Source organism: Coregonus lavaretus (genome assembly GCF_964263955.1).
Source record: "Coregonus lavaretus genome assembly, chromosome: 4".
Taxonomy (NCBI): Eukaryota; Metazoa; Chordata; class Actinopteri; order Salmoniformes; family Salmonidae; genus Coregonus; species Coregonus lavaretus.
The window spans coordinates 68,563,748-68,585,735 of record NC_139991.1 but is presented as its reverse complement, the minus strand read 5'-3'; the positions used below and the strand labels follow the sequence as shown (position 1 = coordinate 68,585,735).

At 42.4% G+C, this 21,988-nt stretch overlaps 1 protein-coding gene across 2 annotated transcripts; it reads left to right on the top strand.

Annotated features, from left to right (window-relative positions):
* Positions 1-249: 249 nt before the first annotated feature.
* On the top strand, positions 250-21,632 carry gpr107 (G protein-coupled receptor 107; the record flags this gene model as incomplete). 2 transcript variants are annotated; one of them, XM_084159978.1, is made up of 18 exons in its annotated part: positions 250-402; positions 822-944; positions 1,127-1,177; positions 1,307-1,398; positions 1,680-1,828; positions 2,053-2,084; positions 3,521-3,577; positions 3,667-3,777; positions 4,071-4,204; positions 4,878-4,953; positions 5,115-5,188; positions 5,308-5,425; positions 5,669-5,799; positions 5,973-6,016; positions 9,967-10,016; positions 10,589-10,672; positions 10,899-11,017; positions 20,326-21,632. In XM_084159978.1, exons 1-18 carry the CDS (start codon positions 304-306, stop codon positions 20,414-20,416), a joined length of 1,635 nt encoding a protein of 544 aa, XP_084016104.1. In that variant the 5' UTR covers positions 250-303. The 2 variants fall into 2 exon arrangements, with proteins under 2 accessions (XP_084016104.1, XP_084016105.1); XM_084159979.1 differs by lacking the exon at positions 20,326-21,632 and having other exon boundaries at positions 260-402; positions 10,899-11,021.
* Positions 21,633-21,988: the final 356 nt, after the last annotated feature.

The following is a 21,988-nucleotide window of genomic DNA, read 5'->3' as shown; positions in this document are numbered from 1 at the left end:
TAGAACGTCATTAGATATAGTATCACATATTTTGTCTTTTTTAAGAGAGACAGGGTTGGCAGGTAGGAGGAGTTAGTTTATCCCTGTCTCTGGCCCACACTCCAGTACGGTGGTGGCGGTAATGCACCATAACGTTGGATGCCAACCGACGATAAAACCCACAGAAGAAGAAGACGAAGAAGAAGAATTACCCAAAACAAAAGATTATCTAAAACGTACGACGTAGCTGAATTTTTTTCTTAATGCGTCAGTACGTAGATCCTGCCGGAAGTGTGTTGCTTGCAATTATGATTTTTTAGAAAAATGGCGACCGACAAAATATATATGTTGACGGCTACTATTGTGTTATTTTTGTTATTTCTCAGAGAAAGCCATTGCAGGTTACATCACCTTATACTCAAGGTAGGTGTATTTGCCAGTTTCATATTGCCGCGTGCTGTCTCAAAAGCGAATAGGGTTTCATGTCAATCAGACCTAGCTGCTAGCTAGCTAGCGGTTCATCATAATAAATGTAGTGCCTAGTGTAGCTAATTTGCTGTGGATACGACATGACGTCCTAATACTTGTTCGTCTCTAATTGTATTGAACATGTTTATCCACTGAACGTTTGAGCTAACAAGCGCTACACTTGTTAGCTATGTTGCTTCTGCTTTAATAGCTGGCTAGCTGGCCACCTTGTACTGTGATAAAAAATGTTAGGCCACAATTATTGACTAAGTGTGTTGTGGCCAGCTCATCTCTTTAATACACTGACGCAACAACGTCAATGAAAAGTGACGTTGATCAAAATAAATGTGTATTTGTCACGTACATTCTTTCAGGATGACATTCGGCAGAAAGTCCACCTGAACACTTTTGGCTTCTACAAACATGGTTACATGATAGTGAATATGTCCAGTCTTACCCTTACTGGGGAGAATCTGGACAAGATTGACAGCTCCACGGTAAGATCCATTTCAATGTCAGTTCAATAACTTTCCTAGGAATTGTGATTGCATGAGAAGTCCCATTTAAGAAATCTCAACATTGGGAAATGATGTAGCCAGGTACATTTAGTCTTCTTATTTACTAAATGCATGGGTCTGACCAACGTCGATTTTGTAATCATTGCCTGTTTCTTATTCAGGTTGGATTCAGTCTGGATAGGACGAGCAGCAATGGCTTCTCCACGTATTTAGTGAGTATTCAATCTAGTCTAAGATGAGCTGTTTTGTTATTACTGAAGCTTTTCAACACGAACTAGGCCTACACACAGGAGCTACTCCTACTAACAGTATGAGATCAGTAACGTTTGGTATGTGCACAGGATGATCAAGATCTGGACTACTGTGTCCTTAAGAAGTCTCCCAGCAGTGATGTCGCTGTGGCACTGCTGTTATTTGACTTCAAGAAAAATGAGTGAGTTTCTGTCTGACCGCTGGCAACCCCATGTGCCCTCTACAAAGAGTTACCATTGTTTACAAATAAAGGTTTTTTATTTAACCTTTATTTAACCAGGATAGTCAATTAAGAACAAATCATTTTTTACAATGACGGCCTGGTAAGAGTTATGGGCTCACTGTGGGTGGAATCATATTGAGGAGTGTGGCTTTAAACAGCCAAACATTATTTTTGAAGTTATTGCCAGCTGCATTTTATACCATAACTTTGGCTAAACATGCATTGTGTGTGTGACTCAGGGTGAAGATGAAAATGTCATCTGAGGAGAATGTGTTCCCTGACATCCTCCCTGGCCTCCGAGAGACGATAGGCGTTGAGACTGGAGCTGACCAACAGAAACCTGTAAAGGTGAAAGAGGACGCCAACCCTGTGGGAGACCATGGTGACGGTATGGTTCCTCATTAAAGTTCATACATTTATTTAGGGCTGAATAAATACTGACTTGAGATGAGGACATGTTGTAAACTTGCATTGATGGTAGATTTACGCCAAAGTTCGAGATAGCTGAGGAATTCTGCATTTGAGCAGTGTAAGTAATGACCAATGGTTGAATATATTGTTTGTTTATCTGCTGTACTAAACTTGTTCTCAATGTTGTCCTTTGAATCCTAGGTGAGAGTAAATCTAAGCGGGATGTTGCAGAGGTAAGAATATTCCTCAACATATACTGAACTAAAATATAAAAGCGACGTGCAACAATTTCAAAGATTTTACTGAGTTACAGTTCATATGAGGAAATCAGTCAATTGAAATAAATTCATTAGGCCATAATCTATGGATTTCACGTGACTGGGAATACAGATATGCATCTGTTGGTCACAGATACCTTTTAAAAAATGGGCCTCACAATGGCCCTCAGGATTTAGTCACACTATTTTTGTGCATTCAAATTACCATTGATAAAAATCAATTGTGTTCGTTGTCTGTAGCTTATGCCTGCCCATACCATAACCCCACCGCCACCATTGGGCACTCTGTTCACAACGCCATACACATGGTCTGCGGATGTGAGGCCGGTTGGACGTACTGCCAAATTCTCTAAAACAACATTGGCTTATCTTAGAGAAATTAACATTACATTATTTGGCAACAGCTCTGGTGGACATTCCTGCAGTCAGCATGCCAATTGCATGCTACCTTAAAACCTGAGACATCTGTGGCATTGTGTTGTGTGACAAAACTGCACATTTTAGTGGCCTTTTATTGTCCCCAGCACAAGATGCACCTGTGTAATGATCATGCTGTTTAATCAGCTTCTTGATATGCCACACCTGTCAGGTGGATGGATTATCTTTGCAAAGGAGAAATGCTCACTAACAGGGATGAAACAAATTTGTGCATAATTTGAGAGAAATAAGCTTTTTGTGCGTATGGAACATTTCTGGGATAATCTATTTCATCTCATGAAACATGGGACCAACACTTTCCATGTTGCATTTATATTTTTGTTCAGTATAGATACTATGTAACCCTTTGACCTCAAACAATGTACGAACATAAGTATCTGGATCTCAATCTTGCTCCCTCGTCCATTTACCCATGCCGACGGCAAAATGGTACATATTTTTCATTGGAGCCCTGGTGTCTGGCGGTTTTGTAAGCATATTACAAAGATCTTCTTAGGGTCACACTCCATTAAAATACGTGACTATGTTTCCTGGGTCATCCTTATACAACATTTATTTTGCACATTTAAATATAACTATTAATCAACAAAACAACGTTTTGTGAAAGCTTTTTGTGAAACAAGTTTATTTGCACAGTAATTCCAACATGCTTTATCTCTGGTTTGGACTGTCACTGTTTTTCCTCTGAAAACTGATTTAAGTGGTTTTGATTGATTTAGTGGGTTTGATTCACCAAGGGACCTGTTCTCTCTTATCTATGTCGGTCTGTCACCAAATGGAAATTATACAGGAAAACCAGTGGCTCCCAAGGGCTGCATTCCAGATAAAGGGTTTTACCCAGTTACTAATTTAGCCAAGGGTTTGTGAATGAGGACTTTTTAAGGATTGTGATCCAGCCATCATTTCATCAAAGCACGTCTTCTGATGTCACTCTCTTTTCTTGACATTCACAGAAAAAGGCTGAAGTGCCTTTTCCACTCCATAGAAACAAAGAAGTATTTTCCTTTCAGGTAAGAGTCGTTCACCAGGCTAATATAATTTATTTAGCCTGAGTTGGGCTACACAGGTCACAGATGGTTTTTCTACTCCCTGTGTGCAGTTTCACTTCAACGTCAGCACAGACGAGCAGCAAGGCCTGTACAACTTCTACTTCCACAACTGCTACAGCAAAGACACTCAAATGGTTAACCCCCTCCGCTTCAGCATGGAAGTGAGTTTCTTAGACCCTCTTCGTAGTTTTCTTTATTGCAAGTTGAAGTTTGTATCTGGTTTATCGGGTGTGATATTTCCTGATTAGTCAGAAGGACATCATCCTCTATTCGTACATCATTGAAATGGACCTAGCCCCATACCAATATCCACTTTTTCCTCATTTTCTATGTTGTCTAAATCACATCAGGAACATTATTTTATAATAAAATGAAACATTATTTTAGCCACACTTGGTCATCATTGTGTCTGAATGGTCAAATTTTGTATAACCAACATTTGGGATGCTTTCAGATCAGCATCGAGGAGAAGAACCCCAACAGCTTCCTGTCTGCTGGAGAGATCCCCCTGCCAAAGCTCTACATCATCATGTCTATGTTCTTCTTTTTCCTCGGAACACTGTGGTTGCACGTTCTCCGCACTCAGCGGTGAGTTGCCCAGGAGGGGGGGGGGGTATTGCGGCACAGGAGATGTCCGCACTGTGTTGATAATTGCTGTGCCTTTCTTAAGACTTGAAGAAGACTGCGTGACTATTCTGTTTGTCCTGATTCAGAGGGGTTGGGTTAAATGCGGAAGACACATTTCGGTTGAATGCATTGTCGTACAACTGACTAGGTATCCACCTTTCCCTTATCTTCACTAGTCTGATCAGTCAGCATGCCACGCAGTGTGCCTCATGTAATGACCCTTTACCTCAGAGTGCTCTATGACTGCTCTATGAGCTCCTGAGAAAATGCTATTGAAATGTACTAACTGTAAGTCGCTCTGGATAAGAGTGTCTGCTAAATGACTCAAATGTAAATGATTAGCAGAGGTCTTGCCTCAGTCACGCCTGCATTGTTTTACAGTGACCAGTAGAGGGCACCATATAGCCAAACATTTACCTCCATACCAACGCAATATCATGGGATTACCCTACTCCTCCAAATGATTTACATTTACATCATTTAGCAGACGCTCTTATCCAAAGCGACTTACAAGGATAACTATTTCCCTAGTTGAGTTGAGATTCATTATTAATGTATTGGCATCAGCATAAACCTACCCAATGTTGTTACCCCCCCCCCCCCCCCCCCACCCCTCTTGTTCTCTCTCTGGCAGTGCTGATGTCTATAAAATCCACTGGCTCATGACAGCTCTCCCCTTCACCAAGTCTCTCTCACTCATCTTCCACGCGGTGAGCACACGGACTACAATCCAAGCCTTGCTGTATTTAACTGCTAAAAAAAGTGGTGCTTCCGAGTTTTGAGGTTAAAAATTGAATCAAATTGAATATAGTTTAGTTTGTCCCCTTTTTTATATCAGCTTGAGTCATTGACTGTGACGTCTGTCTTCCAGATTGACTACTACTACATCTCTAACCAGGGCTTCCCCATAGAAGGATGGGCTGTGGTCTACTATATCACTCACCTGTAAGTCTCACCAGTAAAATGGCCTCCTCACTGTCTCCCCTTCTTCACCTGCACTGAAACGTATCAGTGTCGTTATGTCAGTTTGTATGAGCGAGCAATGCTTGTGTTTCTTTCTGCAGACTGAAGGGGGCACTCTTATTCATCACCATTGCCCTGATAGGGACCGGCTGGGCTTTTGTCAAGCACATCCTCTCGGATAAGGACAAGAAGATCTTCATGATCGTCATTCCACTACAGGTACAATACCATGCATGTAGAACCATCTAACTGTTGAAGCAAGATTACCATTGTAGTTGATAACGTCTACAATGACAAGATGGGCTGATCCTAGATTTGTACCTAAAGGCAAGACTACCACGATGATGGGTAATATGTATATAGTGACAAGGGATAGGCTGATCTTAGAAATCTTTCGCCAAAAGCAACCTAGTGCGGACTGCAGTGGCACTGATGGGAGCACATTACCTTTGACCCCTCCAGGTGCTGGCAAACGTGGCGTACATAATCTTAGAGTCGACAGAGGAGGGCACCACGGAGTACGGCCTGTGGAAAGAGGTGCTCTTCCTAGTGGACCTGCTGTGCTGCGGTGCCATCCTCTTCCCCGTGGTCTGGTGAGTTCTGACTGAGGTTTCTATGGGCAGTGTTTCCCCTAGGATTTGGTTTTCAAGGTGCCCCGCCCCAAAGTACCCAGAGACCAGCTGAAAGACAGATTATTTTAGATAATGGCCACTCTTCTCCAGTTTTCCACTTGGTCTGACGTTTTCCTTTTCTCACTTGTCCACAGGTCCATCAGACATTTACAAGAGGCGTCATCAACAGATGGGAAAGGTATGCTGCTTGTTCACTTAAAAAAACATAAATGTTTGTGTGCCAGTGCTTCTCTGCAGTTGGTCACCTTACCGTGACAGCATATTCAATAACAAGTGCAAGCAGGGAGTTAAAACTTTTAATCTAATGGGACCTTTCCACTTAAAATCAACTCCATATCATCATGTCCATGGTCCTACTCCCAACCACAAAGTTTAAAACTGTAGTCTGGAATAGTTTTTCACCCCAGCTATTTTAGTCAGAACCCAAGCAACCTCTCATAAAAGTTTAAACAATTCCAAAGTCTTTTGGGAAAAATAATAAAGTTGTTTGTGGAGTGAAATGGTGAATATTTTAAGGGCAAATCCTAATCTAGGTCATGGGCAGTGTTATTTTTGACTTTCTCCTAAAAGCTTAGTTTTATAGTGAGCGTTTTCTTCTGTCATAGCTGGATGCTCTCCAACTGACTAACTTATTCATTGCCCTCCCTTCACTGTTTGTGCTTCACCCTGCATTCCACATCATAGTTGGTCATAGTTCAGCTTTCTTTAAACCATTGACTCATCCCTCCCACACATTCAGACATTGAGGAGAGCTGGGACCCAAGGTGTTGGGTAATGTGGTCTAAGGCACTGCATCGCAAGTGCTAGCTGTGCCACTAGAGATCCTGGTTCGTATCCAGGCTCTGTCGTAGCCGGCAGCGACCGGGAGACCCATGGGGCGGCGCACAATTGGCCCAGCGTCGTCCAGGGTAGGGGAGGGAATGACTGGCAGGGATGTAGCTCAGTTGGTAGAGCATGGCGTTTGCAACGCCAGGGTTGTGGGTTCGATTCCCACGGGGGGCCAATAAAAAAAAATATTTAAAAAAATAATGTATGCACTCACTAACTGTAAGTCGCTCTGGATAAGAGCGTCTGCTAAATGACTATAATGTAATGTAAATGTTGTCATGGGGGGGGGGGGGGTTCATTTTGAGGTTTATAAGGGCTTTGATCGGTTAAAGCTCTGATTGGCTTATGATGGTCAGGGGCTGTGGTGAGGAATGAGAGAGCCTTTAAAGAGCAGCGTTGCATTCAAAACTATTTTTCCATGCCAGGGTTTACATCCTGATAGTTGCACAGTTCCACACTCTTTCGGCGGTAAGCCAATGTCTCGGTAGCTCATGTGGCTCAGTTGGTCGAGCATGGCGCTTGCAATGCCAGGGTTGTGGGTTCGATTCCCACGGGGGACCAGTACAAACATATGCCACTGCCAAGTCATATTGCCAAGGAACTTGCTATAGCTCATACAAATGAGAATACAATAACCAAGGCTCCAGGGATATTTATTTCATTCGAAAGAATGTGTCAGATGGATGAACAAAAAACATAAACGCAACATGCAACAATTTTACTGAGTTACAGTTCATATAAGGAAATCAGTCAATTGAAATCATTTCATTAGGCCCTAATCTATGGATTTCACATGACTGGGGAGCCAGGCCCAGCCAATCAGAATGAGTTTTTCCCCACAAAAGGGCTTTATTACAGACATAAATACTCCTCAGTTTCATCAGCTGTGTGGGTGGCTGGTCTCAGATGATCCTGCAGGTGAAGAAGCCGCATGTGGAGGTCCTGGGCTGGCGTGGTTACACATGGTATGCGTTTGTGAGGCCGGTTGGACGTACTGCCAAATTCTGTAAAACGATGTTAGAGGCGGCTTATGGTAGCGGAATGAACATTCAATTCGCTGTCAACAGCTCTGGTGGACATTCCTGCAGTCAGCATGCCAATTGCACGCTCCCACAAAACTTGAGACATCTGTGTGACAAAACTGCAAATTTTTATTGTCCCCAGCACAAGGTGCACCTGTGTAATGAACATGCTGTTTAATCAGCTTCTAGATATGCCACACCTGTCCGGTGGATGGATTATCTTGGCAAAGGAGAAATGCTCACTAACCGGGATGTAAACAAATTTGTGCACAGAATTTGAGCGAAATAAGCTTTTTGTGCATATGGAACATTTATGGGATAATTTATTTCAGCTCATGAAACATGGGACCAACACTTTACATTTTTTGCGTTTTTATATATTTGTTCAGTATAATTATCAGGTAGAACAGAAAACCATCAGGCTCAGGAACTTGTAGGTAACGGTAGAATACCACTGCTCTGTTCTCCTCCCCTTCTTGTCCCATGCAGCAGTTTTTCTATTGACGTTTTCAGCTACCTCATTAATTCCCATTCTACTAATGCTCTCGCGATTTGATTAGACCAGGTGAGGAAAGGGAAAAGCACAGCTACCAGATCTGTTTCATTACCGAAATGTCAGGCCTTTTCACATGCAGTCAGGTTGGGCTCATCTCATCAGGGCACTGTAACAGACATCTTTTTTATGGCACTTGTCAATGAGCTGGTTCATGAGTGGGAGCTCAGAGAAGGTTCTGTTTGTGTGTGAATAGGGTCAAATGTCTAATTTTGGACACACTCCATTCCCCTGTTTTTGAATTGAACAGTAGGCAGGATGATATAGGACAATCCCCAAGATATTTGTTTGTACCATTTTGACTCTAAAGACAGAGTTCACCGGTTTAAAGGTGCAATCTTACCATGTATTCTTGGTGTTAGTGTTATAATTCCTAGTTGTTAAACAGATCAAATAGAAATTGATTGCTGTCTATCCAAAACTACATTGAATACAATTCGATGCGAGAAAACGTCAATTTTCAGACAACATTCATGAAGATTTAGGAATCGTGCCTTCAAGTGCTTTTTTTCTCTTTGAGTGACCTCCTATTAAACTGTAATTGATTGACCAGTTTCAATTCTACGTGGATGCTCCGTTAAGTCAATGAACAGCCCATAGAGATAATGGAGTAACCATTCCAAATGAATGATCCACTATTTGGGCTCCCGAGTGGCGCAGCGGTCTAAGGCACTGCATCTCAGTGCTTGAGGCGTCACTACAGACCCCCTGGTTCGATTCCAGGCTGTATCACAACCGGCCGTAATTGGGAGTCCCATAGGGCGGCGCACAATTTGGATCCATGCCGCTAATTGAGTTTCGTTTCGTCCTCAGTGCACCTGTATCAACTCCCTTAGCTCTTCACTTCTTAGTGTCAAAATTGTGTGCACGCGCGCACGTTTGTGTACAGTATGTGTGGTACATATCATTTATTCATCAGAGCAGAAGTTATCACTCAGAGCCACATGGATGTCTGTATGTCAACCTCGCCTGCTAGAAAGCGTCTTTTTTATAAATCATTTAGGGTTGAATAACCTAGTGTAGCTTCAGAAGTCTGTCTTTATGGGTAGGTAACCGCTGTAGGCTGAGTAGATTACGGCACATAGTGTTAAAATTCCTCGATTCTACAGTAGGTTGTTACAGCACTTCCAGAATTGCTCACCTGGTTTCAAAGTGGGCTTTTTTTGTCCTAACTAGGTCACAGTAAGATCCACACTTGATACTTACTGTCCCCTTTTTGAAGGCCCACTTCTGTGGAAGAAGTTGTACGGTGTGAGAATGATAAATTACTGTACAAGTCGCCCTCCATTTCTTTCCCCTCGGGTCACATTTCTGTTGGAAGGGGTTCAGATTGCATCAAGGCACTTTGCAGCATTATTACATCCAACACTCAGTCTTCTCTGATGGGCCTTTTTAGCCTTCTACAGATTTTTATCGGGCCAAACGTCTTGGATCACATGCATTCGAATTGTCAGCAAAACTCCTCAAATTAGAACTACCCCTAACCTTTACCCGTCTGATTCATTCAATGTTCTGTTTTAGAGGTGTTTTAATAAAAAAAAGTTCCATATACTCTACTTCTAGAAAACCCCTTTCTTCATCCCCTGACTGCTCTAAAAGGTGACTCAAATGAGCCATGTTTATTTTTGGAGGGAAATGACAGATGTTGTTGAAAAGCTCTCCCGGGATTTGGTCTTTGCTATCTTACTAATGAATGTGCTTTTTTTTGCTCATGTCTTTTTGCAGCTGCCATCAACCTTGCCCAGTTGAAGCTCTTCAGGCACTACTATGTGATGGTAAGGTTCCTCTTTCATGCTCTTCTGACACACTCTGTCTCCTCACACACCACTCCAGCAATACACACTGCAGGCCACACAGCCACACGCACGCCTTTAAATGGAAACACACCAAGCATTGTGTCTACGTCTGTCTGTACGGGACTCCCTAAAAACACTCCACTTTCACAGCTCTCTATTTGTATTCATTTAATCATGAATAGTCACGTGTGAAATCCCGCCATAAAGTTATTACAACAGTTGCGGTGTCTTTCTCTGTTGAAGGTCTGTTTTTTTTATTTGTCTGTCTTGTTGGTGTTTTAATTTTCCTCTCTTATTGTAATGTCCACTCTGCAGACCAAATGGGTTCTCGCTTTCTCCTCCATCTTGATCGGTTGTATCGATGTTCAGATTGTCAGCCAATGTCAATCTTCCTGATTATGTAAACGCATTTTGCTTTCTATGCTTCCCTATTTGCCTGTCTCCCTCTCGCTCTCTAAAAAGAGGGATGATCCAGTTACGTGTTTATATCTATGTTCAGCAAATTGTTGTTTATCGGTTATCTAATGTCTGTATTTCTCTCTCTCCTTCAGATTGTATGCTATATTTATTTCACCCGTATAATCGCCATTCTCATCAAGTTCATTGTTCCCTTTCAGTGGAAGTGGCTGTACCAGGTGGGTGTTCACCTATGTTTTTTTTAACGGTAAAATAATACTATATATAGATACAGTAGTCCAAGTTAAATACTTTAACAGTATGTTAATCCTTAGTAAAACCAGTTTGATTGAAAAATCATTTTTTATCCATTTATTTTATTTACATTTAGCTGTTACAATGTACTGACACACTTTTTATTTCTACCCATGTCTCTTTCTCGCTCTCTCTCCTCCTTGTCTTCAGCTATTGGATGAGCTGGCCACGCTGGCGTTCTTCTTCCTGACGGGCCATAAGTTCCGCCCGGCCTCCTACAACCCCTACCTGCTGCTCTCTGTGGAGGATGACGTGGAGATGGAGGAAGTGTGAGTCTGACCAGCAGCAAATCATTATCAAGCACACATCAGCATAATCTTGGCACGTAAAGTCAGAAGTAATAGTCAGAGCTCAGACAATGTGACCGACCGCCTCAATTTGGTCTAACGCTAGCTAGCTAACAGTACGCTTTAATTTGCAATGAAAACGACTTTCTGACAAAATTAGAAACGTATAATATCTTACCCGTATACATGGATGAACGCTTCTCCCTCTGTCACGGATGCCATGGTTGCCCTTAGTTTGAAGATGTAATCTAGACAGGTGGTTTATACAACAGCCTTTTGTGTTCTCTTTTCGACTCCCTCTGCATATCTGCAATCAAATGCCTGAATTTTCTCCATCTCCTTAGCTATCATACTCTGCTTCCACCGGGCATTCCGATGATTTCAAAACTCGGTCCTCCAGAAAGTGGAGAGCCTTAGCAACACTTGTGCAGTTTTTCGTGATATCTTTCAAAAAAGCTGCTTTAGAAAGGATTACCTACACATACTAAGCAGCTCATGTTATAGACAGAAGCGAGCTACATGGCAGACCAATCCGAACTCATCTCTCGGCATGTCCAGCCCATCCATTATCTGAGCCAATCATGGCTAGCGGGAAGGTCCTGTCTTTTTCCGTGGCATACAAGTTTGTTTTAAAGGCACATGAAAGTTCACATGTTCCAGAGGGCATTTCTGCCAAAAAACGCATTTTGTTAAAATAAAACAAATTGCGTTCAAATGCCTCTCCTGTGAAGTAGTGACTCGCGACATATGCCTAGTTTCCTGAAACGAGTCACAAATGGCTGGCTTTTGTCTCGAATTCGTCGCTAAATTGTACCGTTTTTCACACTGCTGAGCCGAATTGACTGTCAAGCTGTACAGGTCTGGCCTGGTTATGCATCTACCATAGGGGTTGTAATCGTGCTGGAAAGGATAATGTAAACGAAAAAACATCAGAGCCAGTACGGTTTGGGTTGGCATGATGGTGTCAAAACAGAACCCTCACTTACTGTAAACCAGGCACCTCTCTTTGTTCTACTTCCTCTATCCTTACTCGCCATTGTGGCCCACATGAAAAGCGGTGTCGGTTTTATCGCCTCCACCTGTTGAGCTTAAGTGTCAACCCTCCCAATATGGTCTGGTCTGAGAGCTGTGTGGCTTCTCCCTGCCAGCCTAGGTGCCACCTGCAACGCTGAGAGTTCTACCAAGGCCACTGTGGCACCCGATGGGAGAGCAACCCAATTAAAGTGGAACTGACAGCATTTTAGCAACATGAAATCTTATTAAAATCTGTTCATATAGACCCCCAGGAAGAATTACATTTTATTTTATTTTTTACATTTTCTGACAAGCGAGAACATAGATATGGTCATTTTTCACGTTTTCATCAATTCATAGAATGTTTGGGAATTACATATAGTAATCATTTGTGAAAATTATATAGCAATATAGAGGGAAAGCGGTTGTGCGTTTGGACAATTAATAGACACTGCAGTAAATAAAACAGAATAAAAACTTCTGTCGTGTCCAGGAACGGAGTCTACACAGACCGGTGTGCCGTAGCCAATCAAAGCTACAGTAGGCCTATATGCAATTAAGCCATTTGCCACACAGGCCTGCCATCATTCACTTTGAACTGGACTGTGTGCTTACAGGCAGTAGCAACAGCACGACTTTAGATCATCAGAATGCATTCGCCACAAAATACACCGGAATGGATTTCTGCAAATATGTAAATACCTAGGGAGTCTTACATTTGGGAACTTCACAGTCCTATTGATCAAACAACCATGAAAAGGTAGGCTAGTTGCCTATTCACAACAAGATCAACAACTAATGCTAGTCAGAGTGAGATGAGCTAAAATCTAATGAGAGAACATTAGAAAAGCCTTTTCAGCTAGTTGGCGGTCAAAATGGCACTGATAAACGATGGGGAATAGTAGTCTGCTCGTCCTTCTGCAGCTTGCCTGCCAATGCGTGCTTGTCCCAACCCATGTTTTGACAACTGAATGCGAACTTCCCTGCCCGCCCATTTAATCGATGCCAAATACATTTGATTGACAACTAAGAGATATGCTAACTGTGGATAAGTCGTTCAAGTTCAGCATAGCAAGCTAGCTAGCAAAGCGATTAACATTTATTGCTAGCTAACCAAATGACACCTGCAGCTTCTCTAGCTGTAGCCAATGAAAAACGATATGAGAGGGAAAAGTTGGTCACTCACCCTCCTCCAATGACATGACATCTTCCCAGCAGCTAGCTAGCTAACGTTAGGCTCTGTGTTTTTAGCTTGCGAAATAAATAGCTAGCTACATAAATAGATAAGCTAGCCCAGGGGTGTCAAACTCAATCAGCGCACAGACCATATTTTAAAAAACACAACGAATTTGCGGACCAGACATAGCCTATTTGTTTTTACAACAAAACGTGCAACTGCGATCCAAACTGGTCATAGTTTTATTTGTAAAAATATGGCCCTTTATAATGTCTACTTATGAACATATTAAAACAAAAGAGAAATAATATTTGTCCAGTCTTTGCTGATATGCTTGCAAATGTGCATAATATGCTGTGACCATAATCAAAAAGTATTTAATAACTCCCAAGTAACACAAAGGTAACTATCATTTAAACTTAAAACATGTTTTTAATTTTTTTGCACTGCGTGGATCATCAGTGTAGTTGAATTCAGCATTGCTCTATGGTACACTCAAAATGTAGCTATTGTAGTTGAAATTGTCAAGCTTTAAAAACCAAAGCCAGTCTGCAACATGTTAGTAGCCTAGCTAGGGCTGTGGTATGTGTCTGTACACTTTCCCTCTGCTGCGCGCCGGAAACGGGACACACGAAATCAGCGCAATTGAAGTTGAATTCACCGACAAGAGCACATCAGGCTGTCATTTCATAAAGTAGATGACTCAACTGTTGACTCATTTATACTCGCTTGTGTTTGACACGTGCACTAGCCTATTAGCCATGTTATGACTGACTTGTGATCATTGCCCCTGCTAGTTTGCGTGTATTGACATTCCCAGCCTTAGTTAGTCATCCGATTTTGTTCAGAATATTGAGTCATTGAAACTGAAACGGTGCATCCCGAATGGGTTGTGGCAGCAAACAATGTACAAGGCCAGCTGTGGTTTACAACCTGATAGCAATATTTTTGGGACTACCAAGAAATGTATTGGTGAATTATATTAATCATGCATTGAACTGCATCCATCTATTCTGCCAACAGTGCCTTAATGTATGTCAAAACCTCTTATGAAGTTGGTTTTGAAGCATAAACTGGGTATTTTATATTTTTTACTTATATTATGATTGTCTGTTTGTTTCATATCTGCAAAGTAGTTAAAACGCTGTCAGTTCATGGCTATTTGGGTCACCACCTGCTCCAGCCTACATGCAGGAAACCAGCAGACCTGCTTCCATTCACCTTGTCTACCGTTTTCTTATTTTAGACAGGTTTTTTTTACCTCAATCTGTTTTTAGTGTCAGTATGTCGACGTCCCTGAGATACTTAACCAATGTCCTCTCGCCCTCCTCCCAAGCTGTCTTCCTCCCCTCCAACTCTCTCATCCCTCCATCCAGGTCACAATGCCGCACTCGTCCTCTTCTCTCCTTCCTCCCCTCCAACTCTCTCATCCCTCCATCCAGGTCACAATGCCGCACTCGTCCTCTTCTCTCCTTCCTCCCCTCCAGCTCTCATCCCTCCATCCAGGTCACAATGCCGCACTCGTCCTCTTCTCTCCTTCCTCCCCTCCAACTCTCTCATCCCTCCATCCAGGTCACAATGCCGCACTCGTCCTCTTCTCTCCTTCCTCCCCTCCAACTCTCTCATCCCTCCATCCAGGTCACAATGCCGCACTCGTCCTCTTCTCTCCTTCCTCCCCTCCAACTCTCTCATCCCTCCATCCAGGTCACAATGCCGCACTCGTCCTCTTCTCTCCTTCCTCCCCTCCAACTCTCTCATCCCTCCATCCAGGTCACAATGCCGCACTCGTCCTCTTCTCTCCTTCCTCCCCTCCAGCTCTCATCCCTCCATCCAGGTCACAATGCCGCACTCGTCCTCTTCTCTCCTTCCACCTCTCTCCAGGCTCTTCAACCTTATTCTCTTTTTTTTTGGTTCTTTATTTCCCAAGTATAGCTGGTGGCACCATGTGTCCTTGTTCCCTGTTCTCTCTCTACCTCACTCTGTGTAGACTGTTGTATCTCACCCAAAGGGGCCAAATAGGATTTTGGAAAAACTTCCCAGAACCAACTGTGTTTATTAATTATATACACTGAAATAAAATAAACGCAACATGCAGCAATTTCAATGGTTTTACTGAGTTACAGTTCATATAAGGAAATCAGTCAATTGAAATAAATAAATTAGGCCCTAATCTATGGATTTCCCTTGCAATACAGATATGCGTCTGTTGGTCACAGATACCTTAAATTAAAAAAGTAGGGGCATGGATAAAAAAAACAGTCAGTATCTGGTGTGACCACCATTTGCCTCATGCAGCGTGACACATTTCCTTCGCGTAGAGTTGATCAGGCTGTTTATTGTGGCTTGTGGAATGTTGTCCCACTCCTCTTCAATGGCTGTGCGAAGTTGCTGGATATTGGCGGGAACTGGAACACGCTGTCGATCCAGAGCATCCCAAACATGCTCAATGGGTGTTGACATGACTGGTGAGTATGCAACTGGGACATTTTCAGCTTCCAGGAATTGTGTACAGATCCTTACGACATGGTGCCGTGCATTATCATGCTGAAACATGAGGTGATGGTGGCGGATGAATGGCACGACAATGGGCCTCAGGATCTCGTCACGGTATCTCTGTGCATTCAAATTTCCATTAATGAAATGCAATTGTGTTCGTTGTCCATAGCTTATGCCTGCCCATACCGTAACCCCACCGCCACCATGGGGCACTCCGTTCGCAACGTTGACATCAGCAAACCGCTCACCCACACAACGCCACACACGCTGTCTGCCATCTGCCCGGTACAGTTGAAACCGGGATTCATCCATGAATAGCACACTTCTCCAGCATGCCAGTTGCCATCAAAGGTGAGCATTTTCCCACTGAAGTCGGTGACGACGCCGAACTGCAGTCAGGTCAAGACTCTGGTGAGGACGACGAGCACGCAGCTGAGTTTCCCTGAGACTGTTATGACAGTTGGTGCAGAAATTCTTCGGTTGTGCAAACCCACAGTTTCATCAGCTGTCCGGGTGGTGGTCTAAGACGATACCGCAGGTAAAGAAGCTGGATGTGGATGTCCTGGGCTGGCGTGATCCCAGGGGCTGGCATGGTTACACGTGGTCTGCGGTAATGAGGCTGGTTGGACGTACTGACAAATTCTCTAAAACGACGTTGGAGGCAGCTTATGGTAGCGGAATGAACATTAAAATTATCTGGCAACAGCTCTGGTGGACATTCCTACAGTCAGCATGCCAATTGCACGCTCCCTCAATTTGAGACATCTGTGGCATTGTGTTGTGTGGCAAAACTGCACATTTTAGAGTGACCTTTTATTGTCCACAGCACAAGGTGCACCTGTGTAATGATAATGCTGTTTAATCAGCTACTTGATATGCCACACTTGTCAGGTGGATGGATTATCTTGGCAAAGGAGAAATGCAGAGAAATGCCTGTACAAACAACATTAGGTCTCCTAGGAGCAGGGTTGTTCATTCTTGATTTATAATAATCTTGGTAACCCAGAACTAAAATCTTGCGTAACTTGGTCAGATGCTCTATTTAATTTAGGAGTGTTAATAAATACACTAACCACCTCCTTAAACGGAAACTGCAAATTTCAGGCAAGTCTATGGACCCAATGTCCCCTCCCCTTTTACGAAATTCGAAAGATGAGAGCACCTGCGAAAATCGTGATTTGTCCAAATGATTCACAACAACAACAAAATCTGCATACTAGACCAAAGTTCTTCGTTAGTCGTCGCATCCCACAGTCTGTTGACAGACGCTACTACCATGTTTAGTTGGTCTGTACATGAGAGATTAGGGCCTGAATGCCAGGAGTTGGCCTATAGCAAGCAAGACCAAGCAGGACTCCTACTGCAATGGAGCACGATGAAGGTTCAACTCTATGGGGCGAGGAGCAGGAGTGCCAGGTGCAGCTGGTAAACTGGGTCTAGGCTGCGCCGTCCTCCCTCTCCCCCTCCTGTCCGGCTTCTAGCGTCCTGCTCTCCTCCCGCCTGCCTGGATGCCCAGAACTGGGTCACTCGCCTGGGGAGCTGGCACCAGACCCACAGACCAGGAGCTGAAGGGAGAGTGGACACACACACAAGCGTACACACACAAGCTTACAGTAATGACTGTAAACTCACTCGGGTGTATAATACAAACAGACTCACATGTGTACTTGTACAGAAAAAAACACAAATTCAATGCATGTTGTCATGCAAAAACGTCTTAAAATACATACAGTACAGTAGTGTACAAACACAAACATTTTCTCCACACTTCTTTCCCCCTGTTGATTCCTGACCGGGGGGAGGGGGCGGCGGTGCTTCAGTGGATGTTCTGAAAAGTAGTGTGGTGTATATAGTTGACTCAGCTGCCGGGTTTACGAGGATGTCTTCTCTTCCAAGCGGTTATTGAACATAATGAGGAGGTGGTTGCTTTTGAAATGTCTCTCTTGGCCTTGCGTTATTGATTATTCCAGCCACAACAACTCTTACCCTCTACGGGATCAGTGTCCCGTATACGGGTCGGTTGAGCAAACGTGCGCTAATGTGATTAGCATGACTGTTTGTAAGTAACAGCAAACTTTCCAGGACATATACATGTCTTATATGGGCAGAAAGCTTAAATTCATGTTAATCTAACTGCACTGTCCAATTTACAGTGAAAAAAGACCATGCTATTGTTTGAGGAGAGTGCACAACAACAAAAAACTTACCACGGCAACTGGTTTGATACGTTCACCTCCGAAGGTAAATAATGTACTTACATTCAGTAATTTTGCTCTGATTTGTCATCCTAAGGGTCCCAGAGATAAAATGTAGCATCGTTTTGTTATATTCAAATGTAGGAACTGGGTTCTACAGTTTGAACCCCTGCTGTCTCTGGCTCCACACCCACCCCGCCCGGCCATCTAGATGTGTGAAAGTTAGTGTATAAGCTAATGATCCATCATGTATGACATTCCTGGGAGTGTGTAAACTTACATTTTGTATTACTATATCATTTTTGTATGTTCTCTATAGTAATGTACTTGAAAATGTATCAATTGACCAATTCGGCAGATTTGGGCTGACTTGATACAAAATAGTCCAGTATTGCAATGCTTCACTGGATCAATCTGAAACTTTGCGCGCACACTGTCATCTAGTGGCCAAAATCTAAATTGCGCCTAAACTGCAATATTATATTGTGGCCTTTCTCTTGCATTTCAAAGGTGATGGAACAAAAATAAATAGAAAGCGCATGTTTTTTTGTTTGTATTATCTTTTACCAGATCTAATGTTATATTCTCCTACATTAATTTCACATTTCCACAAACTTCAGTGTTTCCTTTCAAATGGTATCAAGAATATGCATATCCTTGCTTCAGGTCCTGAGCTACGATCTGTAAGTGGTGAACTCACATTCAATACATCAAGCCAGTCCCAGTACACAACATGTTTACTGAGGCAAGTCAAGTAAATAGGGCTGCTACTTTATGGCTTTGGCATTCTCAAAAGAGGACTCTTTTTTTAAAAATACATTTCTATAATAAAACATATTCATGAAATGGAGGCCGGTATTCATAAAGCCTCTCAGAGTAGGAGTACTGATATAGGATCAGGTCCCCCCTGTCCATTCATCATAATATACAAGGCAAAACTGATCCTAGATCAACACTCTTACTCTGAGAGGCTTTATGAATATGGGCCCAGGTAATGTGCCTTGATTCTCTGTCTGGAGCTCAGGAACTTCCCTACAACTGTTTATGTTATATGTATGACCTAGTCTGTAACCCTTTTTTATTGACTCACTGAAGTGCATTCAACTAAGATAGGAGAAACAACCAAAGTGTGTGATCAGAGTAAAATACACAATGTTGCCATGGGTGATGCCTAACTGTGGGAACTCATGTGGTGTCCCTCAAGGCTCTATTTTAAGCCACATTCTATAACTAATTTACATGCTCTCTCTTGTCCTCCTGATCCAAAATAATGGTGTTCACTTCTACTGCTAGACTGACACATTGATACATTCTACTGCTAGACTGACGACACACAGATCTACATCAAAACAGACCTGGACACCCTCACTAACTTTAAGCATCAGTTGTCAGAGCATCTTACCGATCACTGCACCTGTACACAGCCCATCTGTAATTAGCCCACCCAACTACCTCATCCCCATATTGTTATTTATTTTGCTCATTTGCACCCCAGTATCTCTATTTGCACATCATCTTCTGCACATCTATCACTCCAGTGTTAATACTAAATTGTAATTATTTTGCACTATGGCCTATTTATTGCCTTACCTCCATAACTTTTTGTACACACTGTATATAGATTTTCTATTGCGTTATTGACTGTACGTTTTTTGTTTACCCCATATGTAACTCTGTTGTTGTTGTTTTTATCGCACTGCTTTGCTTTATCTTGGCCAGGTCGCAGTTGTAAATGAGAACTTGTTCTCAACTGGCTTACCTGGTTAAATAAAGGTTAAATAAATAAAATGTACATCAACAGTCTCAACACTGGATGTACAATCTGTATTTATACTGTACCTGTCTATACTATTTAAATACATACAGTAAGTGTTAGGGAACTTTTAAAGTGGGACCACATACAGTATGAATTAAACATGGTCTGTATGTTTGTGGAGCAGCCTGAGGGGGGCTTTCAAAGAAAGTGGAACATTTTGAATATTTCAAAAACTCCTTCGGGTTCTTTAGATGGTACTCCCATTTTGTGTGCTTGAGGCAGGTACTTGGTAAAACTCTACCTAGAGGCAAGCCTTGAGTTCAACTAACTTATTAAATGTAAATTGTATGCAATATGCAGGCATTTCTTATACTGGTTGGGTGGCTAGGGATGGTTAATAAACCTAGTTAATTGGATAGTACATGGTCTGGGGCCAGTTTATCATAGTATTTAATTCAAATCCAATGGTCCTTTCCCCTGAGCATCAGTCAATCATCTAAGAGGGACTATCCAAATGAAGTTAAACCAATGTTAAAGATGCTTGTTCCATCTTTACTGAATGTTGGGATGTGGTGGAAATTTCAGGGTTTACATTTATTTATAAAAACTATTCTTGGGACTAAATCCTATGCCTTCTCTGCTGCCTCCTCAGAATAACGACCTCGACGGCGATGGGGGACGGAGTGAAGAAAGTGAAGAGGAGTGCAAATGGACCGGCGGAAGAGAGGGAGAGCATGGCCTGATGGGAGATGTAGTACCCCAGCTCAGCCAAATACAGCGTCTCTGGACTATGTGGCTACAAGTGTGGCGACGGACACTCATTGCCCAGACTTGAATTCTTAACCCACTTCACTTGAGTTTGGGTAGCAGCCCAATATTAACAGGGGATCCCCAACTATGGTTTAACAATGGTGGTTCTAACTCTTATCTATGTGTATGTTAATGTATATCAATGAAATTACCCTCTGAATCGGAATTCCCTTTGATGTTACAGTGAAGCAAATGTGGGGACTCCAAGTAACAATTCCTTGTCTGTTTTAATTGATACACTGAGGCTGCTGTGCTTGGTAATGATTTCTTTGTAGTTTTTATTTATTTTCTAATGTACATGCAGCATGATATCTCCTGTGACTCGCCATCTGCCACACACTCACAACCAGATACATTCTGATGAGACAATGTCAAAAGACAGTGGTAAAGTACAGAAACACTGTTTATTTATTTATCCCTTCTTGCAAACCATAAAGTGGAAGAAAACCTAAGTTATGTTTTTAACGAAATATAGCAACTCGCATAAACTGACTGATCTCTTTTCTATTCACCTACTAAGTTATTATTTGTGTTGTGCATCAGAGTACTGCTGTTTGCGCTATTCTTCCTTAATTTGTGGTGCTTCATCTGCAGTGGAGTGGTACTGTGACTTATGTTTGTGAGATGCTTACAGGTGCCCATTTGGGTCAAGGTTCCCTGCCTCATGTGAGTCTAGCTTGTGGATTGCAATTAGTTTTGTCAGCAATAGTCATTTTCAGGGAAAAATCCATTGGCCTGTCAAGTTTTATTTTTGGTAGCAATGAAACTTGCCTAACTGCTTTGAGAAACTGAAACGCCATATAGACTATACAATATCTTGATGTACTTTTACTTCTCCATATACCGTATGGTCAGAGGTGACCGATAAATTAATGTATTTAAAGTCAGTATGGCCAAAGCGGAAGACCAGATCTTCAGTGACAGAGAGGGTATACTGACCGATGATTGCATTATTTGTCGATCAAGATGTTGGTATAATGTCTATATTTTGTTCATATAACAGTAATGCAAAACACATTGGCCTCGAGACCAGAAAGCAATGGGAGATAGACAATTATGTTTGCTGATGTTTGATGTTGCACATAAGCTGTGTTTGTTTAAAGACTAAATTCTTTATCCTCTGTTCATAAAGGCCTTTTTGACCCTCAATTGACGTCTTTTGTTTTTAAAGCTGTCTTATTAATTGGCACTAAATGCTATGCATCACATTTTCAGAGCATTTTGATGGGGACATGTTTAAAAGGGGGGCTGGAAGAGAGGCATGTAACAAAAGCCCTCACCCATCCTTTCTTGTTTGTTCTGGAACAGTTTTTTTCTTTCTGGCGGCGTTTGAGGGAGACCGATGGATGCTTTCAATAATACATTGACAGGCTTGAGATGTGTGGGAGGTTGGTTAGTCTGGCAGCACAATTCTGCTCTCTCACCATGTACTATAGTATAGGAGGTTGTTGAGGGGAGAACAGCTCATAATAATGGCCGGAATGGAGCAAATGGAATGGCATCAA